This window comes from Azolla caroliniana, unplaced genomic scaffold (assembly GCF_043228905.1).
Source record: "Azolla caroliniana isolate FFs.n. ecotype wild unplaced genomic scaffold, voAzoCaro1.0.p SCAF_17, whole genome shotgun sequence".
NCBI classification, from domain to species: domain Eukaryota; kingdom Viridiplantae; phylum Streptophyta; class Polypodiopsida; order Salviniales; family Salviniaceae; genus Azolla; species Azolla caroliniana.
The window spans coordinates 8,680,578-8,707,287 of record NW_028230452.1 but is presented as its reverse complement, the minus strand read 5'-3'; the positions used below and the strand labels follow the sequence as shown (position 1 = coordinate 8,707,287).

The window sequence follows — 26,710 nt, the reverse complement described above, 5'->3', positions numbered from 1 at the left end:
GCATGATTTGGTGAAATAGGTCCTCCTGACTTTCGCCAAAATCATCTAGTTGTTGTGCGAGTTCCTCAGAGTGTTGGTCCGCTAGCGTGCGATAATCCTGCACTAGGTCCTCACGTACTGCCGCAATGCTTTCCTCATTGAGTTTGTAGAATCCTCGACCGTCTTTTCTTCGGTTCTCCCAGTCTACCCAGTACGTATGCAACTCCACCGCTTGTAATTGCGTCGTAAACCTCTCCCAATTTGTTTGAAGAAGTATGCGCACGTTGTCGGTTATTGTTTGGCAACGGTTGCGTGATTCTTCTACAGTTTTCTTGAGGTTTTCGATTTCTTGTTTGCTGACCGCCGCCGCTTCCTCATAATTGCTCCTCATTCCTGCCCATAGCTGAGATTCCTTCGAATGTAATTCCTCCAGCTTTCCCATTTCATTGTTCAAGCGGATTTCGAGCTGATTCCTTCTCTCCTCTTCTCATACATGCTACTCGTCGAACCATGCTTTCTTCTTTTCCAATAACTCCTGGAGTCCCGTGATCACTGTTTCCGTTTTTGCGCTTCCTCCCGTAGTTTGGCGTTTTCTTCTTTCGTGTGGATGTGTTGTGCTGCCTCCGCTACGAGTTTCTCTTCAAGGGTCTTAACTGCCTTTCGGCCGTTGGCCCGGATGTCCTTCTCTCTGTCCGAGGACTGGCGAAGTTCAGAGCGGAGGTAGTCAATCTCCGATTCCGTTAGTTGCACGACCCTTTTTGCTTTCGAGGCAATGACGGTTTGTGCTTCAATCTCTTCTTTTAGGGCCTCGACGACGTTGTCTATTGGTTTAGCTGCCTGCTGCGCCGTAGTCGCTTTACGTTCCAACTCCGCGATGCGTTCATTGGCCTTTTGTAGCTCGACTTGGGTCAGTTTAACCGTTTTCCAGACATTTTTATTTTTAATCGCTATATCCTTGGCGCCAATACTGACCTTAGTCGGTTCCCTATGAACCTCGACGAGGGCCGCGTTTAATGGGGGTAGTTCCATCCCCATTCGGCGTATACCGGTGTTCCGTTGTCTGCCGACTCTGGCTAGCTGCTCCTTATCATCACTTTCCGACGTTTGTGTTGGCGCGCGCTCAATCATTTGTCGCTCCACGTGCTCCACGACCATTCGTTGGGAGACTTTTATTTGTTGTGTTGCCAAAAAATCCATGAGTTCAAAAGTAGTTCCGAACTGTAATAGTGTGCCGAACTCATGGGCCGTGTCCGGAATGTCCGGATATGTTAGGACCTCGCTTTCCTTTCCCGCGCTGTGACTAGGCCGAAATGATCGGCCGTGGTTCCCGTATTATTTCGAAGGTGGTGTTGGGCTTCGTAGCTACGGAGCTGTCGACCATGATGGTCGTCTTTGTAGCCGCGAGTGTGTCTTTAACTAAACCGCGCCCATCTTTCCAGTCCAGCCTTCGCCATTTTGGCCTCGGGCTGCCTTGACGTTGCTCGGCTTCCTGCTCCTGTGGAGCTTCCTCCCTATGCTCCGCCCATTCCTCCTGTGTTGTTCGCGTGCTAGGCTGGGTTGATTGGGGTTCGTCCTCCCATTCTGTGGTGGCCAACTCCACTAACCTTCGTTTTGCGGATTGTGGCGGCGGTGTGGGTTTGCTGGGCTGTGGTGCGGGCAGTCCTCGGGGCAGGAACAATATCGTCTGATACTGTTGTATAATTGGCCTTAGCTTTTTTCCGCCTTGATACGCGTGCATGCCTTCCCGCAACGTTGGTCTCGTAATGACCCCCCAATCGACCGTGCGCCCTTTGAAGGTATCAATGATGATACCTGCCTTCTGCTTGGGCATCCCATAGGCATTTATATACATGGATCCGACCTCCAACAGGAAGTTGGCTATTTCGCGAAATAAGGGGTCGGGGATTTCCTTCGTCCTGTATGCCTTGGCAGACGCTGAGTATGGCGTGAAATATCTCTGCAAAGTTTCCGTAGGAGGGATTTCGAAATGTCTTTCTCCCAGCGATGATAGGTCAAGCTTCTTCCGGATGGATGTGTTGGTGACCATGTCGATATTAAGCTTCCTAGCAATGTCCAGGGCTTCATGGTGAGGGGGTGCCTAAGCGACTTTGATGTATCCATCCAGGCATTTCTCGACGAGCCATAGACGCAAGGCGACAGAAATAGGGATCGGCATAGTAGGAGGGTGAGACTCGTGGCTAGTGGGTGAGGACTGCTGGCTATGGCGAACTTGAGCTTTGTGGTAGGATGGAGAGGAGGGTGAGTGAGGGGAGTGATGAAAGCGATGAGAGTTAGAAGGTTGGTTTCTGTACTATGTAGAAAACCTTCTATTTCCTTCTTTTTGGGGCCTAGGGTTCATTGGTCGGTGAGCCATTGTGGTGCCGCATGTTCTTGGTCTAGAAGTTTGTGCATGCCTCAAGTCCTTTTAATAGCGTCGCTACCTTCTCTCTCTCTTTTTTTTTGTAATGGTTACATACAATATTATTTTTACACTATAGTACAAGTAGGGCCTCATACTTACTCCGCGGATTCTCCGGCTTTGTCCTGTCCGGCAGGGAACGGGTTAGGTGGCATAGGACCCAGATAAGGTTTAAGGCAAAACCCATTCACCTTTTGTCGTAACATTTCCCCGGACAGCGTGCCAAGTTGAAACGTGCCTTGTTCCGCTCCCACTATCCAGTACGGGCTTATCCAACGAAATCTTAGTTTTCTTGGCATTTGCCTCGTGCATGTTTGAAAAACTAACACCGCTTTCCCAACCGTAAAATCTTTTTCACGCGCAAGATAGGGCAATCGAAATGACACCAGATATGTTCGTAAAGGAATTTTGCCGTGACTGCCGCGGTATTTTCGCGTAGTGGTTTCGCTTCTACCCACTTGGTGTAGTAATCTGTAGCCACCAGGATATACTTATTGCTTGTTTGAGCAACCACCAGGGTAAAGGGTCCCACAAAATCCAGCCCCCACTTTTGGAAAGGATCCAATGGCAACACCGGTTGATGTGGCATTCTCGCGACTTCCGTCGGTTGGCCCAGCCGTTGGCATAAATCGCATTGTTTGCAATATTCATATACATCCTTTTGCATAGTCGGCCACCAAAGTCCTGCTTGCCAGATTTTCCAGGCCATAACATTGCCCGCGTAATGTCCTCCTGTCGTACCACAGTGGGCTTCGAGTAAAACCGCAACCTTCTCATCCTGTCGTATTCCGCGCCTCCAGATGCCGTCACTACCTTTGTGATTTAGGACGTCTTCGATTAAACAAAAATTCCAACTTCATATGGCCATCCGTTTTTTCTCGTCCGTCCTTAATTGGGGTGGCAGTAACCCCGTGGTCAGAAAGTAGGTCATTTCCACAACGTAGTGTTGGGTCAGTTCGCTGATGACCGTATTCAGAAAGTGACTCCCTTGGTCACTAATGAGCTCAATAGGGCAACCGAAACGACACCAAATATGTTCGTAAAGGAATTTCGCCGTGACTGCCGCGATATTTTCACGTAGTGGTTTCGCTTCTACCTACTTGGTGCAGTAATCCGTAGCCACAAGGATATACTTATTGCCTGTTCGAGCAGCCGCCGGGGTAAAGGGTCCCACAAAATCTAGTCCCCACTTTTGGAAAGGATCTAATGGCAACACCGGTTGATGTGGCATTCTCGCGACTTCCGTGGGCTGGCCCAGACGTTGGCATAAATCGCAATGTTTGCAATATTCATACGCATCCTTTTGCGTAGTCAGCCACCAAAGTCCTGCTTGCCAGATTTTCCGGGCCGTAACATCGCTTGCATAATGTCCTCTCGCCATACCACAGTGGGCTTCGTATAAAACCACGGCCTTCTCATCCTGTCGTATTCCGCGCCTCCAGCTGTCGTCACTGCCTTTGTGATATAGGACGTCTTCGATTAAACAAAAATTCCGATTTCGTACGGCCATCCGTTTTTTCTCGTCCGTCCTTAATTGGGGTGGCGGTAACCCCGTGGTCAGAAAGTAGGTCATTTCCATCAACCATCGATCCGGAAAAGTCTTTTCTGTTCTTTTTGCTACAGTTGCTATACACAGAATGTCTGCATCTAGAAAGTTGTCGTCATCTTTTTGCGTCGTTTCTCCATTATCTAGTCTGCTCAAGAAATCCGCCACCACGTGTTGCGTACCCGGTCGGTGCTGAATTACAAAGTCGAATTCTTGGAGCAATAGCATCCATCTAGCCAATTTTCTTGTCAATGTCTGTTTCCCTACCAGATATAGCAAATGCCGTATGATCCACGTGAAACGTGAATTTCCGCCCTAGCAGATAATGCCGGAATTTATTGATGTTGTATATCATACCCAACACTTCACGTTCCGTTGTGGAATAGTTACGCTCAGCCGTCGATAGTTTCCAACTAGTGTAGTACATTGGTCGGTACCAATTCGGCTCTGTGAGTTGCATCAGCGCACTACCTATTGCTATGTTCGAGGTATCCACGAACACGTGAAATGGTTTCGCCCACACTGGTGGTTGTACGACTAGTGCCTGCATTAGCATTATTTTTAGCGCATCATACGCCTTCTCTTCCATTGTTGTCCATTTGAAAGCAGTACGGTGAACGGCGAAATGTAATGGTGTGGCGAAATCCGCCAAATAGCGTATCATCTGGCTATGCCATCGTATGTCCCAGAAACCGGCTTAGTGTTTTCGCGTTTGTCGATGTTTTTGCATGGGTAATCGCGGAGATTTTGTTCGGATTGACCGCTATCCCCTCCTTATTAACTAAGTGGCCAAGGAGAGCCCCGCTGGTGACGTCGAAGGTCCATTTGGTGGGATTCAGGCTTAAGCGTGCAGTTCGGCAACGCTCCAGGCAAAGCTGTAGATGCGTAAAATGGTCGGTTGTTGTCCCCTATACCGCAAAATCGTCTAAAAAGACATGCATGAAGGCAGGTATATATTCCCCAAAAATCTCTGTGATCGTCCGTTGGAATGTAGTCGGCGCCGTCTTTAGCTCGAACATCATGACGACCGCAACATAGACTCCCCAGTTCGTGACAAACGCCGTCTTTTCTTGATCATCGGGGTGCATGCGTACTTGATTGTACTCACTCAAGCCATCTAGAAATTTGTACATGTCATGCCCTGCGACGGCATCCAGTACGCTGTCGGTGAACGGTAAAGGGAATGTGTCTGTAATGGTTACGACATTCAATTTCCGATAGTCCACGCATACCCGTATTTTGCCATTTTTCTTTGGTACGACTACTATCGGGCTTAGCCATGTAGCTTGTTTGACTGGTCGAATGAATCCGGCCTTGAGGAGTTTGCCAATTTCTTCTTTTACGCGAGCCGCGTAATTTGGGTTCATGCAGTATTGACGTTGTTGGACCGGTTTCGCATCGGTCGCTAAATTGATCTTATGTTGATAGAACTTTGGATCTAATCCCTTCATGTCTCCTGGTACCAAGAGAACACATCTTTATACTTCCTGAGTAGTGCTATCATCGCTTCTCTCTGATCTGACAATAATTCTTTTGCGATGGAGAGGAATCGGGTGTTTGACGTCGTAACCACGTTTACTTCTTCTAGGGCTGAGGCAGCAACTCATAATGAAATTTCCATTTGCCTCTCGAACGCCGCACGTGCTCTGCTTAATTCAAATATTGATTCTAGGTCTGGTTTGTAAGCCTCGTCGTGCAGCGCAGTGGGTGTGGCGTACTCCGCTGCAGTTTCTATGACGTCGATTTCGAATAGCGGAATGATCCGGGGGTGCTCGTCTAGGTATACTTCTAATTCTGTATCATCCACCCCAGCCAACATATTTATATCTTCCACGTATAATGGTGTTATGCCCTTTGGGTTGTGCCACCATTTCCTCTGTTGGTACGCGAACCTTGGTGTGTTCGCATCGAAAGCTGATGCACTTATGTTGCCAGCTCTGTTTGATATTCGCTAAATGAAGCCACGGTTTGCCAAGTAGCATAGGATACACTCCTGGGGTGTCGAGGGCGAGGACTACCGCCGAGACGTCGAAACGGTGTCCGCCAACGATAATGCCTAACTTGCGTATTAAGCCTAAAGGCCGTACTGAGCGGGTATCCGCCATGCGAAGCCAAAACAGGCAAGCTTCCCATTCTGAAATTCCCAATTGTTCGCATGTCTTCGTGCTAATTACATTCACGCCAGAGCCGCCGTCAATTAGGCATCCTGTGATTTCCTGACCGTGCAATATCAACTTAATAGCCGGATTATGGTGATCCACCACCGTTGGTCCGGCGCTGGTGTCTGTAAAGTTGGCGGAGATGCTTACCCTAGGTCTGCCTGTTATGCGATCCTTCACGGCCTGGCGGAACCGTGGGACTAGTTGAAGTAGCTTCTCCATGGTCAGTGTTATCTTGCAGCCTGCTAGTGCTTGCCATAGGGGATCTAGAGATATCACATATTCCGCCAAAGGCCCCACATTGTTCGCTGACTGCTGCCGCATGCGTTCCGTATTTGCCGCGTTCGCTTTTTTGACCCATGCTTGGGCCGTTTGACGTATCTCATCTTGCGCAGCCCAATCCGCATTTTTTGTTTGTTGTCTTGTCGTGACTTGCTGAACTTCCGCCATAATCGTATTGACGGCGGGCCCCTTGCTGTTGGCAAACGAAACAATGGACGCTAGATTTGCCTTTCTCGGCAACTGGTGGTGTGTTCCGATCCCCAAATGTGACTTGCTCCTCCCGGTCTTGGTTCGTTCTTCTGAGCGTTCGTGGTGGTTGTTGTTGGTCCCGATGTGGCTCCTGGTGCCGATCATCATCCGAACTTTCGCCGTACCGCCGTTGGTCCCGATATTGACGATGTTTCCCGTGAGGCCCATTGAAGCCGCCACGTTTGTTCGTTGGACAGTAATTCTCGTAGCGTCGGCCTCCTTTATTATATCTGTGGTTGCCTCGGTAGTCTTCGCCTTCCGGCTCTTCTTCCTTGGAATCATTGTTATTCCGGCGATTCCGGTAGTGCCGGTCATCGTTGGGTTCCGATCCGTATATCGGGGCCGTTATTCCTGGCGCCTTTGCTCATTACGGCGAGGTGGGCATTGTGTTTCCACGCTTCGTACTGTGGGTGTGGATCTATTCAACATATTGTACTCACACTGCTCGACTGTGTGGGCTTTCGAGTGACAGATTGGGCAGTGCATTCGCATGTTGCATTCCACTGCAGAATGCCCCGAATTGAGGCAAATCATGCATTGGATTGCCTGGAGAAAATGTCGTTCCTCGTCCTGAGGTAACGCTGGCCGTAATGAGGACATGGAAAACCTTTCCTCTTCTTCGTCTAGCTTGAGCTGTAGCGCTCGTTCTATGACCATATCGGTTGTTTCTTCTTTCACATTATTGTTGTTGAGCGTCGTCCGTATCGGTCGTCGTAAAGCTGCCATAAATGTCTCCCGAGCCTCGTCCTTTGTCGAACCTGATTCTTCTTCGTCACTATTTGATTCTACCACTTCCTCTTTTTCATATTTTGCTCTGGATAACATATCAGCCATTTCATTCTTCTCACCAGATATATGTCAAACATCTGGGTTGATGGTTTTGATGTAGACACACCACCTAAGCATTGCTTGGTCTGGAATATTGCAATTTGCAATAATCCCCAGAATTGGCAAGCAATCTGTATCCACAATCACCTCAACACCAACCAGATAGTCCCTATCCGTCTTGATAGCAATGATTATCCCCCAGAGTGCTCTCTTCACTTGCGCATACTTTCGTTGACGTCTACTAAGTACCTTCGCACCAAATCGAATCGGATGTCATTCTCCTTCCTCATCTTGTTGGCTTATTACCCACCCGATTCCAATCAGACTTGAGTCAACTGTGAGGATTATTGGTTGGGTGTACTCAGGTTGTTTCAATGCAAGAGCTTTAGCCAGATTCTCCTTCAGTCTTTTAATTACATTTGAGTGTTCTTCTGTCCACTCAAATGCTTCCCCTTTTCTTAATAGCCGATACAATGGATCTGATATGTGGGCATAATGTGAAATCCACCTACAATAGAAGACACATGCACCCAAGAACCTTCGAACTTCAGATACAGAGTTGCATTCTTCTTTCATATTTTGTATTGCGTTGATCTTTGTTGGTGCTGGCTTTCTTCCGTATGGCCCACACATATGTCCTACCACTAGTACTTCTTGAAACCCCAATTCTCTTTCGATCCCGAAGAATTGGCTCGGTCGACACCTCCTTCATTATCTTTTCACTATCTTCTGGAAGTGGTGTTGCTGTTGGCCAGACCTTCATCTCCACCTTTGCCAAAGTTGGTTTTTAGGGGTTGTCGGGTCTCCGAGGAGTGGATTCTCTCATTTTGATAGAAGATAATGTTTCTTTCTAATGCTTCCTTATGGCTCTGACAATCCCTTTTTTGGTGCTCCGTGCTATCGCACCATATGCATCGGCGGATGAATTCACCCTTTTCTCCTTCATTGGGCTTTCGTCGAACACCCGAGCTTTCACCCTTCTCAAGCTTTATGAACTTGAGTTGTAGATCCCGCATTCCCTTTATTAGTTCATCAATCGAGGACTCTGGCTCCTTTCCTTTGCCAACATCCGTTCGGGTTCCTGATTCTTTTTTTGGATGTTCTCTGGTTGTTATCTTTATTCTATTGTCATAGCCATCCTCCATCCTTAGTGCCCTCCTTCTTAGTACTCGACAAGCCTCGAGTACTTCCACCCAATCGGACACCAAACCGGTTGTGCTTGTCCGGTCTTCAAGAAGGATGGTGATATCTTTTCTAAAAGATTTATCTGTCGCTCGGACGAATAAATCCACCTTCTCTGATTGTAGTAGTTCTCGATCTCTTACTGAGAGCTCATTATATCTTTTCTCGAACTCTCTCAACAACTCTGACACTGAGAGTCCTTTACCCCCTTTCTCGGTCCATTCAAGAAAGCTCTTCTTTGACATTTGGGTCCGGTCGTCTAACATGTATTCATCAAGCAATGCTTGACGGAACCCAGCCCAATCTTCACGGAATCTCTCCGATAATTCCGTTACCCTTGCTCCGACACCAAGTGTGCAAACCCGGTTGATATGCGACACCATTTGTACCCCGGTTGCCCCTCTACTGGCCATCTCGTATTCATAGACCTCAAGGAACTGACTGATGTCCTCGCCATTAAATTTGCTTATCCTTTCGATGACCATTTGTACGGCGAGCGTTAACTCATTTTCCATCTGGTTCATCACACTTTGTTCTTGAAGCATCCGATTCATCATCGTCATCATGAAACTTGCCATCTCTTCATTGAAGCCCTTGTTTGTCATCTCTATGTTGGCACCTATATCCACCATTTTCTTTGATTTTCCGACCTTCTCTTTGGAAAACTTTAACTCCGAAACTCCCCTTGTCGACAACACTTCACGTCGGGTTCACCAAATTTGTGTCGCGAAGATTATGGTTGTGTGTCGCAACCGCTGGGGTTCTGTGACTCGGGGATGATCGGGGTGAAAACGCGTAATCGCAGATGGTGCGATGACAAGAAGCCGAGAAGGCAAGATAAATGCGACGTTGTCGCGAAAAGAATTTTATTTGTAAAATAACCACTTACAATATTCTTTTGCCAAAAGTTACTTGGCAAGACTTGAACTCACAAACTCTATTTGAGATAGACCACTTCAATCTCTTTGGTTTCTATTTATCTCTCTCTCTCTTTCACTTTATATATACTAAATTTATATTACAAAATTTGATTACCAAAAGAAGTTATTCGAAGAGGATTCAAACTCACAACCTTTTGTTTACAAAGAGGCGTTTGAGATACACCACTTCAACTTCTTCCTTTCTTGTATCTTCTTTCTTTTCTTTAACTCTTGTCTTGATTTATGCATGCCACCATCTTCTTTGGCGAGCTCTGCATCCCATACCCACACGAGCTTCTTCACTTGCTTTTCCTTCTCTTCTTCTTCCCCTTCTCCTCCTTTTCTCTTTAGCCACCATAGGTGTGGCTTATATAGGGTGGTCAACTGCCCTACCACCCTCTTGAGGCGGTTGACAAACCACCTCATGCAAGCGGTTGTATTTTTATTTTTATTTTCTTTTATTTATTTATTTATTGATGCTACAATTCAATTTTATAGTTCTATATTTGAGAAATTATAAAAATAGCCCTTATTTAGTTTTGACTCCCCCTTTTGACATAATTACAGTTTTGTCCCAAGTAACATTAATCCTTCCGAAGCTTGTATCTTGGGTTTCTGAGCTTCGGTTCACGCACCGAAAATTCCTTCATGCTCCTTGTCATAAGCTCCAGATGGGAAATGTACTTCTATAGATTTTTGACATTGTTTTCACATCGTGAAGTGTCAACTTCACGACAACGTGTTCATTCCGGACTGAAATCCGGGGGGCTGAACCATGAATATTTGTTCTTCAAGATCACCTTACAGGAACACATTTTTCACATCCATTTGATGTAGATGCCACCCCTTCGCCGTTGCCACTGCAAGCAAGACACAGATAGTCGTCATCTTTACGATTGGTGCGAACATCTCATCGTAGTCAACGTTGTGTTGTTGCGCGTAGCCCTTTGCCACTAACCAAGCCTTGTACCGGTTAACGGAGCCATCGGTGCTGTATTTGACTTTGTATACCCACCGGCAACCGATTGGTGTCACTTTTATCGGTACGTCCACCAAGTTCCACATCTCATTCTCCGTGAGCGCGTGCATCTCTTACTCCATGGCCTTCTGCTAATTCGGATCCTTAGCCGCTTCTAAAGAGCTCTCCAGCTCACGCACGACTACCACCTTCACCATGTACGCATAATGATGCACCATATACATGTTATATCCGTATCGAACTACATGATGCTTTTGGCAGGTGGATCGGCCCAATTTTTGCTTTGCCAATTTCTTGTCCCTCTTGGCCGACTCAGACTTCTCTTCTGAAGATCTGTCTTTGTTCTTTCCGGAATCGGATTCACTCCGATCTGACTCATCTCTGCCGGTCTCCACTACTCGCTGGCTTCACTACTCACCGGCTCTTCATTTGATTGGTCATTCCGACTCAGTCGCTCATTCGGCCCATTTAGCCGGAATGAAATCGGACTCTCGTCTAGAGTCCCGTACTCATCTTCTTCGTCTTCCCGGATTGTTTCAGGCTCACTAGCATCCTCCGGAAATGGGTCGGATTCGGCAGAGAGTACCAGGATGCCGATTAGTCAAACTCGACATCTCGGCTTACTTGGACTATCTTTGTCCGGGGGTTGTAGTACTCATAACATTTTTGCTCATGTGAGTAACCGACAGGGATACGCTTCTCCAACTTTGGGCCCAGCTTCCTCCACTTCTCATCCGGTACATGCACATAGGCAATGCTACCGAATATCCTAAGATGCCTTAAGTTCGGCTTCTGCCCAAAATATAGTTCATGTGTTGACACCTTCTCCCCAATCCGGTTTTGGATGTAGACTGCCGTCCGGACCGCCTCGACCCAGTACAACTTGGGCAAGCTCTTCTCCTCTAGCATCGCCCGTGCCGCCTCCACAATCGACCGATTCTTCCTTTCGCCCACACCATTTTGTTTCGGTGTGTATCTGCAATTGAATTCTCCCCGAATTTTCTTTTGTTGCAAATAACTGTTGAACTGACTAGAAAAGTATTCTTTTCCGCCATCCGATCGCAGGCACTTGATCTTTCTCTCCAATGTCGATTGTCCAGTCGGCCTTGTCGTCGACCATCCGGTCGGCCCGATTGGTTGGTCGTGTCATCGACTTGGATCACTTATATTGTCAACTCTCCCAGTTGACTCTCCATGTCGACTCTCTCTCAATTGAATCTCTATGTCTTTTATTGTCGTCCCTCATCCCCACCAGTTGGCTATTCCTTGTCTTCGAATGTCGGCTCTTACTTAGCCAAACTGTCGGCTTCTCCCATAGGAGGGACATATTCCTAACATTTTGTAGCTTTTTATGATGGAGTTGGGTTCCTTTCACATTAGGTTGCCCATTGGCTAAAATCTTCCTCGTGAGATTTAATCTATCCCCTTTTTCCTAGAGCCTTCTTGAGCTTCATGGCCTTTGTTGGTGTCATTGTCTTCATGTCTTGTGTCTCAAATGACAGCAACTTAAGATCCCTCGCAACCTAATGAGTGCACACTCCTGGGTCCATAACACTAGGGGGACAACGTAGTGGGGTGATGTGGTTGTTGTGAAGGAGGGGGATCGGGGGAGTGGAGGATGGAGTATGGTGGGCCGGGTTGATGATCTAGAGGTTGGTGAGGGCGACGGGGGAGACAGGGGAGACAGGGGAGACGGAGGTGTTGGATGTTGAGAGGGGGAAGTAGATATACTGCATATGAGTGGTGATGGTGAAGAATTCTTTGAAGTTGCATGCTAACCACATAGATGCGAAGTAGCTAGCGAAGAGTGATAAAGGTGTCCTATTAAAACGAATATAGGGGAGTACGAACCATGTGCCAATTGTTGTCTCAAAATCCTGTTTGTAGTTGGCAAGTAAAATGTTGACGTAGGTCCACAAACCGAGTTGACAACGGGTTGGTCCTTTATTGAGGTCGAATGCTAGTCCCCATGTTGGATGGTGTTGAGAATCAAGCTCAACCCAGTCTAGTGTGTGAACACACCTTTTGAGAATCTATGAGCACTCAAAGGTCAAAAGTCACCACTACTTTCTACACATTAACTATGTGTCATAGAATATGATTCTATGATACATAACTAATGAGTTCCATATTCCCCATAACTAATGAGTTTCCACATTCCCCAAGGTTCTAGAGAGAGAGTGGGCGTTTTAATGTAGAGAGCGGGTGACCTTATATATAACACCCTCCTACTTTGTAAAGTGTCGGTTAATCTCCCTTGTAATACTATTACCCTTGTACTTGCTACCTTTGTACTTGCTATTCTCTACTCCTTGTCAATATACATCTTGAGTATTCTATTTTCCTATCTATCTTGTGTCTCTCCTCTCTCCTCTTTCACACACACATAACACACATCTCTAATCTATTCCGTTGCACAGAATCACACTTGATTCTTTACAGATGGTTATATTGGTGAAATTGATGTGCATTGAATGAGGTTGATTCTAATAGTATTCTCAAAAGGTACATAAATGCAAATTGAGGTTTGGATGTTGTAGTCTAGGATTTTTAGATATGTGTTAATTAAGTGCACACCATCATTTTATCGTTATAGAGTTATGGGAGGAGGATATCGACTTCATGTTTAATGGGCACTTCCAAATAGTACGAATACAATCAAGTGAGGAGGAGAGGGAGATTGTAGAAATCAAATTCACAACTAAGGTATTGGGACTGCACATTGATCGTTGGGTTTATTTGCCCACTTGTCTCCTTGTTCGAGTGCTTGTTGTAGCCCATATGACAGTTGGTATTGGTCCACCAGTGTCAACATTGAAACTTGTAGCTTTAAACCTTCTTCAAACAACTACCTTAGGGGATGTGGCATTGTGAACCAATGGTGGTAGCTATTGGTGGAGCATTAGGTGGGAGAGGGGATGGTTGAACGGGAGGGCATTCCTTAGTAATTGCATTTGTTCACTACAAGTGGCCTTGTTGCCACTTGTAAATTGTGAGAAATGGTCATTGAGGATGTGGCCTTTGTCTTTCCACACTATTACTTTGAAGTCGAATTCAAGGAGGGTAACAATCCACCTTGAAATTTGCCCCATACCATGTGTCTTCTTGACGAAGTGTAATCGTGCCTAATTTTCAACATAAAAATAGAAGTGGCAAGCCACCAAATAATGTTGAAACTTTTTACTTTGTAGTTCATGATAAGTGCTTCTCTTTTGGTGGAGTAATTATGCTCAATTGTGTTAATTGGGATTGGCTAATGTAATTGGCAATTGAGTGTTCCTTCACTTGATTGGGCCAACACCACCTCGACGGTGAAAAGAGGGGCATCTGTATGAACATGGAATTCCTTGTTCTATTCTTGTGATCTTAGTATAGATGATGTCGCTAGAAACTCTTTAAGTAACCCAAAAGCGGTGGTTTATTTGTCTCTCCATGTAAATTTCATTTGTAGGCCATAGAGGGGTCATGCTTTCTAATCGAACATCTTAATGAACTATTGGTATTACCATAGCCCCATGAAACATTGGAATTGCTTTTTTGTTTTGGGGTGTGGCATCTCCAAGATAAGTTAGAGTTTGGCTTCATCCATAGATATCCCATCTTTAAATACTACATGTCCTAGGATGAGGCCGTGTTTGACTTGGAACTGGCACTTTAAAGGATTAAGGGAGAGTTGATACTCTCTACATTTCTCGAACGTGGTGCATAGTATTTGGAGGTGGGAATTCCAATTTGAATGTTCATATAGGTCATCGAAATATGATTCCATGCCATTTCATAGATTGGAAGTGAAGTTTTGGTCAACACCTCATTGACACATGCTTAAAGCACTAATTAGGTTGAATGATATTTGCTTGTTGGCGAACGTACCAAATTTGGTGGCGAATGCTTTTTTATGTTGATCCTCAAGTACCACTGAAATTTGGTTGTACCTAGAGAAGCCATTGATAAAACGATATGCCTTTGTGCCCACTACCCTTTCTAATAAGTGCTTGATGTATAGGACACGTTGACATGCAGGTAAATCGACACAAATTCTAATTTTTCCATTTTTCTTTGGTATGACTATAACTGGGGAAACCCAAGTGGTTCGTTCAATTGGGTATATGTTCCTCACGGACAACAACTTCCCTACCTCCATTTTGACTTGTTGCATGTAATGCGGATTCATTGACTGGGGTCTTTGTCGGACTAGCGATGCATCTATTATCATTGGGATTTTGTGAGATACAACCTCAATAGGTATTCCCTTCATGTCTTCATAGCTCCATGCGAAGACATTGTTGAACTCTTCTAAAAGGTGTATCGAGGACTCTTCGTCTCTTTAACTTAGGTTCATAGCAATGAACATTGGCTTGGGATGCTCATCATTGCCAAGGTTGATTTCTTTGACTTTGGTTGAATCATCGCATGTCATGTCTAATAAGTTGGTTGTGCATTTTGGTTTGAGGCACGTGACCTTGGAGCCTACTTGCATAGTAAATGGTATTGTTTTCCCTTGGGATTTTGGCAAGCCATTTAGCTTTTTGATTTTTAGTTGCATTCAGCGTGTGGCATCATGGGTGCCTCCTCTTGTTCTAGCCCATATGTGGCTATGATAGGTGTAAGGTTGAAACATGCCACAATGTTATTATCATCATTACGTCATCTTCTCCCTATTGGGTAAAATGTCATCCACCGATGCTAAAGTATGTATCCAATTCATATATAAGGAGTTGGATGTTGTGGAGCTAGAATCGGTTTGGTTGTTTAGCCAAGGGTTGGGACCATGGGGAGTGGTTTGCCTCTTGCGAGGATCGTCGTGATTTTAGTTGGTTGGCAAGAAAATCAATTTGTTTCAACTCTGTGGAATCCTATAGATCACCCATTAGCAGGCTTCGTTCTTGTTTATGGCCCTTTCACATATAAACTTAAATGTGATAGGTTTCATTTTGTTTCCATATGTAGATTGGGTTGTTACCAAACTCCATGAATAACCAACTTACTGGAAGGAAAGGTTGCTAGAGTAAACACTCGTATGTGACTTGGTTTCTAGGCCTTGTGACGATGAAGGTTGGTGAAAACTCGACTTTTTAAATTGTAAATTTATTTGTATGCACCATGCTCTCGGGTCGTTGGATAGACCCGTCTGCCATTCATAGCTTGATGTGAGACGGGAGCATATTTGAGCCGCCTTTTCCGCTAACAATAGTAGCTAATAATTCTTTTAGGGCTAGGTAAGATACTAGGTGGGTTGGTAACTTAGTTTCATTGTATTATTATGCCCCTTTGATGTTGCATTTATTATTGAAGTGGATGGACAACTTTGGTACTTTCTTTTCCATTTTTATTTAGTTGTTATTTGAGTATTTTGTTCTTTTGTTTGTTGGATTCAAATTACCACGTCTATCCCAACCTTGGAAAAAGATTGATACCAACTTTTTTCTTCGTTTTTGGACAATCAAATACTACTTTGGTGAGGTCGTAGAGTTTGTTAGTCAATGAGGTGTTCATTTGTTCATAATGCTTTTAATTGGTGTTATGTTTTCAATATTCTTGCTTCATTGGGTAATTACTTAGCATATTAGAACCCTAACAATTGAAACACTTCATTTCGTTTCTTCTTAGTTCCACTTGACTCTTCCCTCAGCGAATGCACTATGATGTAGACACCATCTACCCTCTACTTAGTAGGAGAATACTTGTTCTTCTAGTCCGACATTGAGTCATGAAAATCATTGAACATGAGAACTTTTACAATACTACACATGTTTTAGAGGTTATGGCCACTCCTTGTCTAGATTGTGTCCTTTACAAATTGGCTATCAAATGCTTTCTCACACAACATATCTTGTTGGCATCTCAACCCTTCCCTTTTTCCAAAGATAGGCATTCCTTTTCTATCATGAGTTTTTCACAATGAAAATGTATTGCAACTATTGTGAGCATGGTAGCTAAATGTTTGAACATGTACAGTCAAACAAAGTTCATGTCATAAATAATTCAACGTACCGATTGATGTAACCACCACCTTCAAATGCAACTCCATGTTTTGGGATAATCATAACAAAAGCATTAGACTTTGACATCTTTTGAAATTAGAAGTGAATTTTGTTTGGCTCATGAGGTTCACAGCATGGTTTATCTATGTACATGCATAGATGGCAATTTATTACAATTTACAACCCATGGGAAAGTAGATGGGACAAGAAGGGGGTGTACATTCTCAATGTAGATATAAAAGATATACCACATCGACATTAGATGGCTTCGTCCAGTTGCCAAAATCGATGACAGCATCCAACTTTCCATAGAGAGGTGTGAAAAAAATGAGTCCATAGGCCTTCAAGAAGAATGTTCAATGATGTGAAAGCTACACACACCATCCTACTCACTGGAGAGCTGAAGAAACCCAAGTTAGACAACCTCTTCAGACCATAGTTGTGGGTACCATACTACCACTCGATATCCTTAGCATTCCGTTTATGCTTTCATACAAATACAATCATTGTCCATTTGTTCTGATCCCCTCATGTCTTCTTGTTAAGTGGCATTCTCATCCTTGAAATTTTAACATGTCTGAAAATTAAATAAAATCAGCATCATCAAAAGCATAACGTGATTAAGGTAAGCATGAGAAAAACTCTTGCTCCATTGACTAAATCTGATGACTTCTGCTTTTCGTCAACAACCTGGTGTTATAGCTGTAGCGGCGGGAAATTGGAAAAGCTAGTTTTTAAAGCAAAATATATCATATCTGAAGGAAGTATGAGGGTGGCTCTCGGATTTCAAGTCAATCACATATCTTCAACTTCTTAGATGAAGGGAGGCAGAAAGATCAGATATCCATGCAGTTTCGAACGGCATCTCAATGACATAACTTCAACTTTTGACATGAAGGTAGCCGCAGCTGAATAGTCTCAATCGGGACCTTCCTCGAGCCACAAGTTCTGGTTAGGTAATCTGCATCAACTTGTCCTGAATCTGAGACTTTGATACCATATGCCAACATCCTCTGAATATCACGAGGTACAGGGGACTCCCATGGTGCATCCCACCATGCATATGGAAGCAATGGTGTTACTGCACACTGCCTTGTTTGGTTCTTGCAACTTTTATAGCCTCCGAAACGCCGCCATGTATGGCCCCACCCCCTCTGTCCTTCTAGACCTTCAACTAAGAGTGAGGACTGGAAACTACTATAAAAATTAAACGTTGCATTGTCTCTTTGTTCATCATCACCTGCAAACATTCAACCCCAACTTGCAATCAGATAATATGCAGAGATTAGTTCTTTTTGTATAAAAATTTCTATATTTTCCAATTTTTCCTTGTTCTCACTCTCTCTTCCTCATTGGCCATTAAGGCAGGAACGTGAAGCTTTGTTGAGCACTATGTATTTTTAATGATGAAAGTAAGCATCATTTATCAGATCCTAATGACATTATTATGATGAAAGAAGGCATCATTTATCATATTCTAATGACATTATTATTAAGTGATAAGGCACATGAAGAGACACTGCTATGTAATTTTGACAGCTACATAGACAATAATCAGAATTTGTTTACAAAAGATGACCTGTTCTCATGGCTGCTGTTAAGGCAGCAAGGAGCTGAGCATAAGTAGTACCCACACGTCTGTTTGCACCAGATATTACAGCACTCTTCGCCCTTGCAGCTAGAAAGAAGTCCACGATGGCTACCCATCTTGGCATAGATCCCCAATCCTTTACTCTTTTCTCAGGTGGCTAGAGCAAACATAAATAGTTTTTTTTTTTCTCCATGAGAGAAAACTTCAAGCCATGCAATCACCAAATCATCAAACATATTTGAATAAATACTCACCTGAAAATAAGTCTTTGCCATGACTTTGCTAAGATTGTGATATGAATTTATGAATGATTGGTAATTGAAATGTATAACCTGTGTAAATCATCAAATCTGTGATTAAAAGGAATTTGAAGAGAGTTATGTTGAAGTATGTGAGGAGTTTAATTGACAGAACCTTGGCAAAACCTTCCAGGTGTTCCTCAAGATGTTTGATAACAGAAGGTGTATCCGTTACTACAACCACCTGTAATGAAGCACTTTTGTCCAACATGTTTTTCGCCACATTTTTTATACAGTTACACATTGCATAAGAAGGAGCCTTAGCCCTATCCAATGAAACCCATCGAGCTAGAAAATTCAATTTAAGGATGCAAATAAACTGCAACAAATACAGAAATCCGTCAATGATTAACTGACCTGCTATTAAGCATCCGCAGATGAACTGACAAATCAGGATTTGGAGCACCTTGTAGTACCCATTGGACAGCTTCATCTATAACTGGCATAGGTGAAATGAAAGCTTTGAAGAGCTCTCCAAACACATTTGGCCGGGAATCGGGTTTAGAGGTATTTCCAAACAATAACGCCGCTGAGGAATGCATCGTAGGATGCATATTCTTCAAAAAGAACTGGAGTGCATTGCTATCAGTTGTGCCTTTGAACCTGCAGCCAAACCACAGAAATCATGGCCCCTTCACCAGATGAGTCCATGCTGACTGACAAGGATTGATAACACGCATAAATTTCATAGTCAAGTAAGTCTGTAACGGGAATATTGCAACAACTTATTGATCTACTCAAACCGATGTGAGTTCTGCTCTTTGAAACAAAAGTTTAAATGTACTATAATTCTAAGCATACAAACAAAGATCTTCAACAAGCATCCAAAATAGAAAATGAGCTCACCAAATAATAGGATGCTTCCATGTTGTCCAGTCTTCACAGACAACCTTGGTTCGAGTTGGCTTTTGAAAATCATCTATCCTCATTATAAGGGGTCTTCCGAACATGCCTGTGCAGTTGTGCTTTACCCAAAGCGATTTCACCTCACTTATAGAAAATGTTTGGCTAGAATATTTTAAATAGTCTCCAAATGGTAGTCGTATGTGGCCAGGCAGTCCAAAGTATGCAGGATTTACTGACCTGCATGATTACCCAAAGTTAGAAACCATAAACTGCACATCTTAATCTATTCTGCTAAAAATATGAATTACAGCAAGCCAAAGTAACATTATGTTTGCATCTGCATTGAGCTGTTAAGAATTGGAATGGAAAACTCAATTCGCTACGTCGATCCATGGAAACCCAACATATTTACAAACTTACAAAATACATACCCATGTTCACCAATAATAAGAGAGCGATTCAACATAATGCCTAGTCCAGCAGCAGTGAGAATTCGATACATATCATTTCCCAGCCCATCCTCTCCGGCTCTTCCAAATACAAAACCTCTGTTACAAAAATCCTTTGCTTGCAATTGTCTTACACGAATAGCACCTGATCAGAATATTTCTTTTTAAGTCCAAAACAGTCCAACTTAAACAAGGAAATGCAATAGACATTTGTGATGCAATTAAAAAAAGGCAAAGTAAACAAATATAAATTACAGCTTATTCACAATTACATCAAAACCTAGCTAAAGCATTTCAAAAGTAGAGCTAAAACACATAATAAAATAATATTCAATTTTCTAATTGATAAGCATCCATTTCCAGTCTATTGGAAAGCTGATGCATGCCAGCAATGCATAAAAAAGAGAGTATAATGACCTCATCCTATTCTTATCAGTACAAGCATAACACCCTAATGTAGTTATATCCAAACCTATTAGGAAGCTTTCCAAACTAGGACCCCTAGATGATATCATGGTTTTTCTACGACATCTCATTTAATTACATGGAATTCAACTATCAAAGTTCATTTTTTAATAATATACACATGTAGCATCATCCAACCGCAAAGAAGACATGCATACACTTCAAAGCACAACTTGATTATCTTGAAGTCGAGCATGTAATGACTTTTAGATAGAACCCTGTACATGTAGACAGATATGTCTGACCATCTTTAGAAATGTACACAATGCATTGTGGCAGGAAAGGAAGAGAGTAGTTACCCTGCCACATTATCAACATTCGGTAGATCTTCGGAATCTTAAACCTTAATACCAGACAGAACTTGGTTCCAAGGAAGTCATATATAATTGAATACTTCATTTATATGCGCATACGAGGAATTCTTGATAACAAATAAAGATCAATTATCATGCCACATTACCATATTCAAAAAAGTGACATTTGATCTGCATTCAGAATCTTAGAACTAAACTTAAATTGGCATTTGCATAGCATGTGAATATGATGCATTTGTGATATGAGAGAGGGGCACCACCACGACATGTTACCATATTCAGAAAAGTAAGTATTGATCAACTTTCGAAATCTTTGACTTGAGGAGACTACATTTCCAGCTGCAGCAAGACCCATTTCTTCAACAAATGCACAATGTTTTGATCTATTCTCGTAAACACGAAACTCTATGTCCTTGTTTGCATCTTCCAATCTCTTAGACTGTTGAAATGCATCAACATCATTAGCAACAACAAGGTAATGTTCAGCTGCTTTGCCAAAATCTGAGTGGTTGCCATAATCAAATGTACCGTTCAAGCTGAAGCCATCTCCAAGCAAAGAAAGCCCATTATTTCTTTGCAGAGGAGATGGTGATGGGGGGATCGTCATATGGATCATAGCATCTGTACCATTCTCCCAATGGAGTCTTTCGAAGATACCATTCCTGGTGGGTGGAAAGAAGATCCAAGGGCTCTGAAGCTCAGCGAATTGAGATCTAGAATAATACCGAGACGTAGTGAGACCCAGCCAAAGGAGCAAAGCAACAATCCAAACCAGATTTGGGATCCTATTACATCCTAAAGACATCATAGACTTGAATGGCCTGCCCATGGCATTAACCTTTCTTCGTCTTCATTCCTTTCAATCCAATCTTTCCTTTCTTCTGGATCTATGGAAGAGCCAATTGAGTAGAGTGCACGAACCCAAAAGCAAAATAGCCCAACTTCCAACTACTTTTGAAGACCAGAAGCAGAAATGCCCCCCCACCCACCCCAATGTTAAAAAAGAGCTTTTACATCTCCCACAATTCGAATGGGACTTTTTGAATTGATTGCATGTAGTCAGTTTTTTTGTCCTCGAGTTCGTGGAGTCCATGTTCACTTGGGTTTTTTCCCGAATGTTGTCTTTAGCGTATGTCATGTTTTCCTTAATGTGTAGCTCCTAGAAAGATGGGAACCGGTTGATGCGCTTTCTTGTCCCTCATCATCTAGGACAATCTTGATCAAACAATGAAAGAGTATATCTAAAGCTTCGCACCCAAGCGACACTAGGGTTAAGAAGGGAACTAAGGAAGTTTGGAAGTGGTTTGGATGATGGTACAAATGTTATCTTTTCCCGAATGTTGTCTTTAGCGTATGTCATGTTTTCCTTAATGTGTAGCTCCTAGAAAGATGGGAACCGGTCGATGCACTTTCTTGTCCCTCATCATCCAGGACAATCTTGATCATACAATGAAAGAGTATATCTAAAGCTTTGCACCCAAGTGACACTAGGGTTAAGAAGGGAATTAAGAAAGTTGGAAGTGGTTCGGATGATGGTACAAATGTTATCTTTTCGTCCCCAAGCTTCGATATACTTAATCACTCATATGACTCTAAGTGACCAATACCTACATGTCGTTATTACAAAAAGAAGGGTCATACAAAGGAGCAATGTCAAAAGCACCAATGAAAGGTGTCTGAATTAAATGGCAAGACTATTGGTGACCACAAAGTTCAGTTACTTGATATTCATGAGGTTCACACTCAACATCTAAGCAATTATCTATATTCTTTTCCACCACAAGTACTAGGGCCTGATGATTTGCTTCGTTCTAAAGGACATACCAAAGGGTCTTCGATATATTTTCTATTTGATTCTCGTAGCTCACATAATTCCATCAATGATTGTTTGGTTCAGATGTTGGGACTTCAGCCAAGTCTAAGTGATCACACTTAGCAAGTTCATCTAGCACATGGAAGAGGTCAATACATAATTGCTAAATTCCATGTAGATATCTATGTGGAAAAACTGGACTTTCACGTTATGAGTCTCACATCCATTGATGTAATACTTTGTTATCCATGGTTTTTTAATAAGAATTCCTCTTTATCCATTGATTGGGTGAACCATCCAATATCGTTCTTATTAAATGATTCTCAATAGTTTATTCAATATGTCAAACCTTGCATCTTTTTTTTATTCTTCTTGATCTACAACGTGTCATTGTGTCCTTGACCTTGATCTCCAAATATATAGTATATCAAATAACAACGATCAATTAATATATTATGAGTCTCACATCCATTGATACTAACTATCACCATATTGGAATTGCCAAAAATAATATTCCAAAAGTAAACATTTCACACACGTTATGGCCATTACGAGTTTCTAGTTATGCCTTTTAGTTTGATGAATGTTCTGGCCACATTCTAACAAGAAATGAATGATATGTTTCAAAATCAACTCGAATAGTGCATTGTTGTATTCTTGGATGATATTCTTATTTATAGTCGTACACTAGATGAACATGGTAAACACCTCCGTTTTGTTATTCAAACATTATGTGACAAAAAATGTATGTTTTTTAGGAAGTCAATTACTTGTCTTGGACATTTGATCACTGAGCAAGATATACAAATTTATCCTTCTTGAATAGAGAAAATCAAACTATGGCCTACTCCTTGAAAAGTTTGATAACTACGTTCATTTTTAGGTTTTGTGGGTTTCTTGCAAAAATCTATCTGCAATTACTTCCAAATTATGACACCATTTACAAACCTTTAAAAAGGTCAAACGTGCAAGTCTACAAAACTGATTCCTTGGAATGATCATCTAGATGAGTCATTTAGAACATTCAAAGAACATGTGTGCTAGGCTCCTTCACTTCTCTTACCAAACCCATCTAAACCTTACGTGGTTGAGATGGATGCAAGTGATTATACAGTAGGGGTAGTTTTGTATCAAGATGCCAAACCTGTCACATTTGAGAGTAAGAAACTCCTACTCAATATTGGTACATACTTTGTTCAAGAAAAAAGAACTATTTGCAATAGTACATGCACTTAACTCTTAGGTCATGGATACATTACTTATATGGAAATTGTTTTGTGGTAACTATGGACAACCAATCCTTGAAATATTGTTGTGACCAACAAGACCTCATGGGTTGTAATGCATGATGGCATAACTTAGTCAGGCTTTGATTTTTCTATATGATATCGTAAAGGATCCATGAACAGAGTCGTTGATTCATTGAGTCATATTAATGAAGTTCACATGCTTAGCTTTACTAAACTTTAATCTTATATGTATGAACATCTTCGAGGAAGGTACCTTGATGATTGTTCTTTTGAAAAATTCTAGGTTAGAGTTGAATTTTGAGCAAATGTCGTAAACACTTCATCTTCTAAAAAAACCTTTTTCATTGCAAACGGTTTGCTCTACCATAATGGAAAGGTTTGTGTCTCTAATTTGCATATGGTGAAAAAGAAAATCCTTTTTAAAATGTCATGATGCACCCTCAATAGGGCATCCTGGGATACATCATACACTTGTCGTTATCTCTACTCAATTATTTTGGCCTACAATGCATCTTGATGCAAAAGATTATGTGATTTAATGTCATCGATGTCATGTTAACAAGGTTTAACAGTGTTGAGCGAACAAGCTCAACCAGATCCGGATCGACAAAACAAGCTTTGAACCGGATCGTATCCGGAACGGATGGATTAGATCAGTATCCAGGACCAAGAGCCGAATCAGAGAGTCGGGCTCAAGTGTGAACCGGTAGGCCGTTGTCGTGAAGATTTTCGGCAACGGTGTGTAAATTGTGTGCAACAAACGAAATCGAGAAGGTGCAATGTGCACATGTGAAAGGTGTGAAGGCCACATGCATATGCTAACATGCATAGTTCCTAATATTCGCGTACGTCCCATTTACTGGACGTAAGCGAACGTTTGCAAACATACGCGTATGATATGCAATATTCGTTTGACTTCTTTTTGGGGGGGTTTTTTTAGGGGTTTTTTATTTCTAATATTCATCGTTATTTGCAAATAGAAGTCACGTTTGACACACACACACCCTCTCTCTCACACAAGAGAACTGACATATCTTCTCTCTCTACAAAATCTAGATATCTAATATTCACACTCCCTCACACAGACAAACCCCATAGCTCCTCTCTCTCTCTCTAGAGTCTAGATATACACTCAAACCACTGTCTCCTCACACATGCAAAACAGGGCTTCTCTCTCTAGACCACACATGCTCTCTCTTTCTCTCTCTTTTTAGGTAAAGCTCTCTCTCTCTCTCTCTCTCTCTCTCTCTCTCACACACACACACACACACTATGTACACCATATGTATATATCTATGTACCGCGTATGGATTTCAATCATACTCGAAGCCTTTTCACGTATGAGTATGATACGAATATTGGCGTTTGAGTATGGCACGAATGGGACGTATAGCTAGAACTATGCCAGCATGTTGTAAATAGGACTGAAATGAGAATCGTAAAAGAAAAGCTAGATGTAAAGTTAAACAAGTGCACGTGTGATGTGCGCTCAATTGTAAATATAAAAATAAGACTAAAGCTTAGTAACATTTAAGTGCATACATAGGGGTGGAAGTAAGGCTTAAACCTTGCACCTCCAAGATAGGAGACAAATTAATTTACCACTAAAGCCACTACTGAGTACTTTAAAATTTGTATATTTTCTTTTCCTATTCAGTATTTTGTAGGAAGCAAACATATAGAAATCGTGGGTAGAAAACCATGGTTTTAGCCCGTGGTTTTAGCCCATGGTTTTTGCATGGAGAGACCTATAAAAGCCTATAGTTGGGCTTGTGTAAGGGGGGGCAAGTGATGTAAGTAAAAAAAAACACTTTTAATCAAAGATCTGAGTTATCCTAATGGTGATGTATCCTGTCTCGTAAAACTAAAGTCAAGGGTTCAATCTCTATCCCAATCTCTCTCTCTCTCTCTTCATCCATCTATCTATCTTCAATACTTTCTCGTGTACGCTGCTATAAACATCGAATCCTTCCGGTCCATGACCCCAGTGGTCCCACTTCATTTTGCGAACATGCGAGGATTTCCTCGACATCTTACTTGGTGAACCCGACGTGAAGAAGCGGTAGGAAGGATCAAGATGAGGATCGACCAATACTTGGAGATGGCATCCTCAAGCAATCAAGTGGGAGAGTTCAAAAGAATGATGATAATCTTTGAGCAAATGATGAGATCTCGGGACAACGATGCGAGCGTGGAGAAGGTCGTCAACCGTGTCGTGGAGGTCGAGGGTCAATTTGAAGGAAGGAACATTATGAAGTTCCTGGATGTATACAAAAGGGACGTGTCTGAAGCATGTCAAATCTCGAGTTTCAGGCGAGTTGCCGCCAACAACGTCCAAAGATGGGTCATCGAGCTTCAAGAAAGGAAGACAACGTGGTCAGAGTTTGAAAGAGCAATATTAGTGGAGTTTGAGATGGAAGATTTGTCGAGGATGACCCGACATGTCTTGATGAAGTGGATAGAAAAGAAAAATAAGAAGATGAGCGCCTAGAGGGTATATGATGAGTTTGACTAGATGTTTCGTCGTCTCCCTAACACGGACCAAGTGTTGCTTGAGGAGGAGAAGACTTTGTACTTCCTGAAAGCTGTGGATATGAAGGATAGATGAGAATTGGGGACTCTCCTCGAAGATGATACCAAAGTGAACGGGCTTGTGACAGACTGGGTTGCAGTGAAGAGAGCATGCAACAAGATCGATAGGCGTCATCAATGGCTTGATGACATTGACTTGGTAAGGTCAAACATAGAAAAAACAAGATCATCTAAAGAAGTCGAGCCGCCTAAACAAAGCAACCTGTCAAGATTCGAACTCTTGACACAACCATGTTATAATCTAGTATTATGAGTTAACCAAGATATCTAGTACTAGTTATGTATGTAATTGGTCCTTATTATTTTGCTAGGGACCACATCATGTGCATAGTTGCTCCCTTGTAGTATTTACACTTGGCACATGCATGCATACCTACATGCTCTATTGTAGATTCACATGCGTGCAACAAGTATGCATGCCATGTAGTATAAATAGAGGAGTTCACCTTGAAGGAATTCAAGGTGAACAACACCAGTTATGGAGTCTTTCCTTTAATACTATCTTATTTCTTGTCCATTTGGTTATCTTCTTGCTTGTCTCTTGAGTTTATGATCCGTGACACAACC

The 26,710-nt window shown here is 42.6% G+C and overlaps 2 protein-coding genes across 5 annotated transcripts in view; both read right to left on the bottom strand.

Annotated features, from left to right (window-relative positions):
• The window catches only part of LOC147853087 (calmodulin-binding receptor-like cytoplasmic kinase 2), an 84,996-nt gene extending 60,237 nt beyond the window's left edge, over positions 1-24,759 (bottom strand). For both annotated transcript variants that reach the window (XM_087332921.1, XM_087332919.1), the window contains exon 1: positions 24,739-24,759. The gene's annotated coding sequence lies outside the window, so the exon portion shown is untranslated. The remainder of the gene's footprint in view (positions 1-24,738) is intronic.
• LOC147853088 (uncharacterized) lies at positions 16,598-21,446 on the bottom strand. 3 transcript variants are annotated; one of them, XR_015531294.1, is made up of 9 exons: positions 20,762-21,446; positions 19,692-19,854; positions 19,261-19,497; positions 18,772-19,017; positions 18,530-18,680; positions 18,370-18,447; positions 18,104-18,272; positions 17,215-17,764; positions 16,598-17,101 (listed from the first exon to the last, which is right to left on the bottom strand). XR_015531294.1 is itself a non-coding variant. In XM_087333341.1 (8 exons), exons 1-8 carry the CDS (start codon positions 21,315-21,317, stop codon positions 17,391-17,393), a joined length of 1,974 nt encoding a protein of 657 aa, XP_087189467.1. In that variant the 5' UTR covers positions 21,318-21,446; the 3' UTR covers positions 16,598-17,390. The 3 variants fall into 3 exon arrangements, 2 of the variants coding, with proteins under 2 accessions (XP_087189467.1, XP_087189468.1); XM_087333341.1 differs by having other exon boundaries at positions 16,598-17,764; XM_087333342.1 differs by lacking the exon at positions 20,762-21,446 and adding an exon at positions 20,635-20,739 and having other exon boundaries at positions 16,598-17,764.
• Positions 24,760-26,710: the final 1,951 nt, after the last annotated feature.